The 3,194-nt window shown below is 39.6% G+C and overlaps 1 protein-coding gene across 1 annotated transcript; it reads right to left on the minus strand.

Annotated features, from left to right (window-relative positions):
• Nucleotides 1-1,413: 1,413 nt before the first annotated feature.
• LOC134216987 (acyl-coenzyme A diphosphatase NUDT19-like) lies at nt 1,414-2,848 on the minus strand. The gene is made up of 4 exons (XM_062695744.1): nt 2,662-2,848; nt 2,384-2,595; nt 1,975-2,323; nt 1,414-1,915 (listed from the first exon to the last, which is right to left on the minus strand). Exons 1-4 carry the CDS (start codon nt 2,758-2,760, stop codon nt 1,493-1,495), a joined length of 1,083 nt encoding a protein of 360 aa, XP_062551728.1. The 5' UTR covers nt 2,761-2,848; the 3' UTR covers nt 1,414-1,492.
• Between the last annotated feature and the right edge of the window lie 346 nt (nt 2,849-3,194).

Below are 3,194 nucleotides of genomic sequence, written 5' to 3' on the forward strand. Positions count from 1 at the left end.
ATCAATTTGTCCATTTTGAAACATGTGCTGTGCATATGCACAGCCAAGATATTTAACAAAAAAAACTTCCAATCTGTCAAAACTCAATTGGTTCGGCTTCGGGGTAAAATTTTTATCACGATGGGGTAATAATCATCTAACTGTCAAATTTTAACTAAAAGTTAAACGAATCGGTGGAATGGTTCACAACCCAAATTGAATGATATGACATCAAACTGTGTACTTATTTTGTTATCGGAAACCAATATCAAAATAAGGTTTCAGTTTGCTATCTTCGATAGCAGGAATAGTAATTTTTTGCTACACGTTTTGTTATGTTAATCGTTAAAACGATCAAAAAGATATCAAATTAAGTAAACATAATCGATGATATCACAACATTAAAAACAAGTTTTTGATTTGCTCTCAAGCTTTGCTCGCTTCTACAAAATAGTCTTTTTGGTTAAACAACAAATTTAGGCAAACAACTTTCAGCCTTGTGGTCTTCAGCCAAATGGATTTCTGTCGAACGACTCTGCCATTCAAAAATACAATTTCAATGAGATTTTTTTTATTTCAACGGGAACTCCTTTCGCAATTTTCACACGAAGTTTTGCTTAGTTTTTACGGAGAGCTTTTCGAAATTTAAACTAGAAATTGTATGGAATTTTCATAGAAATCATTGGTATCTTCACGGAACATTCTTTGGAGTTTCATTGTGATGTTGAAGAGATCAATCAGCTAATAATACGGAATTTTCCATCAAATCTTCGAAATGTGCACTGAAAATTTTGCGGACGTTTTCAAATTTGGATTGGCGTTTAAAATTATAGATCAGCGGCGTGACAAATGTTAAACGGCGGCGCGCCGATGCAAAAATGTTGGCGACGGCGGCGTGCCAAAAACTGTCGGCAGCGGCGGCGCACACCTCTACGTTCAATCACGAACTCGATTCACGTGCTGTATCAAATTGTGCATCGTTTTAATTATGACAGACTTCAGTGAGCTGCTCACTTCGTGCGAATGTCGGAAGAAAAAATTACGAAAACAATAATCAACAGAGAACCGAGAAGACTCTACGAACATGCGGGCTACACGCAATCGGACCTGTGGCTCTAAGCGTTTCGGGAAATTATGGATCATCGCGAAAGACTGACGATTATGGATCTCAACACTTGGTGTAACAATGATGTCGCCAACCATGTATTAAGGCAGAACTAGTTAATGTAATTTAAACAAATGGTTTATTTCAAACACAATCACATAATCAAGGTGCCACACACTTTTGCCACCAAACCCGACGGGTGTGAATAAATAGTAAAACGTTGCAGAAAGCGATCTGATAGTTGGAACAAGTCTATAACAGCATTCGAAAAAAGCTACATACTATTGCCTAGAATTTAGTCCTTTCAAAACCATTAACCAACAATCATATTTTACGTAAAAATCCTACGCCATTTTTATTCATTCAATTAATCTACCCGTAGCCGTAACAGTGTTGCACTCGTTTGAATCACAATTTTGATAAATGCCTATTCTTTCCATCTAGACTCAAGTGCCCATTAAATGGTTCAATATTGTGGTAGTACGTCTGGCCATGCAATCCGGTGTGCTCCGCACGGTGCACATTCTTCGCCTGTTTCCGTAATTCCTCCGCTGGCAAATCTTTGTGCTTTTCGAAATCATGTGTCGTTATATAATCATAGTCTTTCGGGTAATGATCATCTCCCGGCAGTAAAAACACGACCGCATCCGAACACTGGTATTGAACGGGACAGTATAGCGTGCTTCCCTTGTTATTTCTCTCTTTGGCAAAGTGAACGATTTGATCGATATCATAAAGATGGCTCAATCTGGTCAGTTCGTAACACTGGGGAGGTGCCAGCCAAAGTTTCTCCTCGCGGTGAGCTTGCAACAACCCGGCCGGTGTGTCCCACTGAAATAAGTACCGATCGTTATCATGCATGTTTGGAAACGTTTTTCCAAGACACTCACCATAAATTCACTAACTTCATGTGGTTCGGCATAAACAGCGGGTTTCTCATCCAATGCTACCAAATAGAAGGCCGTTTCAAACCTTCGCTTCCGGAACATGGCCGGAGTCAACCACACAGACCATTCGTACATGTTGAACACATCAGGCACAATTCCCAGTTTCTTGCAAAGGTTCACAAATGGCAGTTCGTTATCGTGTACAGCTTTTTGATTCGATAATATATCCGAATCCGGGATCGCAATACTATACCCAGAGGAACTGACACCAAGTTGATCTGTTTTCTGCCCTATCAGAACGCCTAGCTCTTCGTATGCCTCTCTGAGTGCTGTTAGTCGAAGCGATATATTCCTATGTGAAACGGGCTTTCATTGTCAAATTCTACCAACTACCAACAACTTGTAAACCAACCTATCCAACACGTCATCGCTATCGTTCTCAAAGATGAACGGTCTTGGTCCGGCAACCGCAGTTAAGTTTTTCAGCTGTTCACTGGCTACGCCCATGCTCGAGAAGAACCCATTCCATTGGAGGTTTTCATCTTGCTTGTCAAATGCCCCTCCAGGGAACACGATACTGTTCGGCATGAACGAGGTTTTCTCGGTACGTTTGAAGGCCAATACCTAACACGATAATTAAGCTTGTTATTGATAGGACGATACTGGTATTTGGAAGTTCATTGATATTACCTTATAGTTATACTGGTTCTTGGCAGCGGGGAGATTTCCATCGCGCGCTAAAATCAGAAGACTGGCAGAGTCTCGCCAATATTTTGCGAATTTTCTCATATTTCTAACTTACGATAGCACCAAGTTGAAACTCGTTTCCTAATGGTAACAACATTCACGTAATAATTTTGTGCTGTGCTTGTATTGTCGGTTAAAACGCTAGGGTAGATGTATGTGAACGAGAACAGCAGATAACCGAAATCAGCTGTAAACTCTACACTAATGTCTCATGTACACATTCGAACTGTGCGTTTCAGTGGAGGTTGGTTTGAGATTTATCTCTTTGCGAAATCCTACAAAAAAAATCTCTGTTTTATAAGATACTGGAAAAGACTAATTTTTTTTTTGGTTTCTACCGCATGCAAATTTTTATATTTTGTAAGCTAGTGTATGGAATAGTTTCATATGATGAGGTAGTTCTATTACTTATTTCGAATCAACGGTTATTCACTAACTCTATGTGGTGATGCTTTATAATTATAACACCACCGCTG

This window comes from Armigeres subalbatus, chromosome 2 (assembly GCF_024139115.2).
Source record: "Armigeres subalbatus isolate Guangzhou_Male chromosome 2, GZ_Asu_2, whole genome shotgun sequence".
Classification (NCBI taxonomy): domain Eukaryota; kingdom Metazoa; phylum Arthropoda; class Insecta; order Diptera; family Culicidae; genus Armigeres; species Armigeres subalbatus.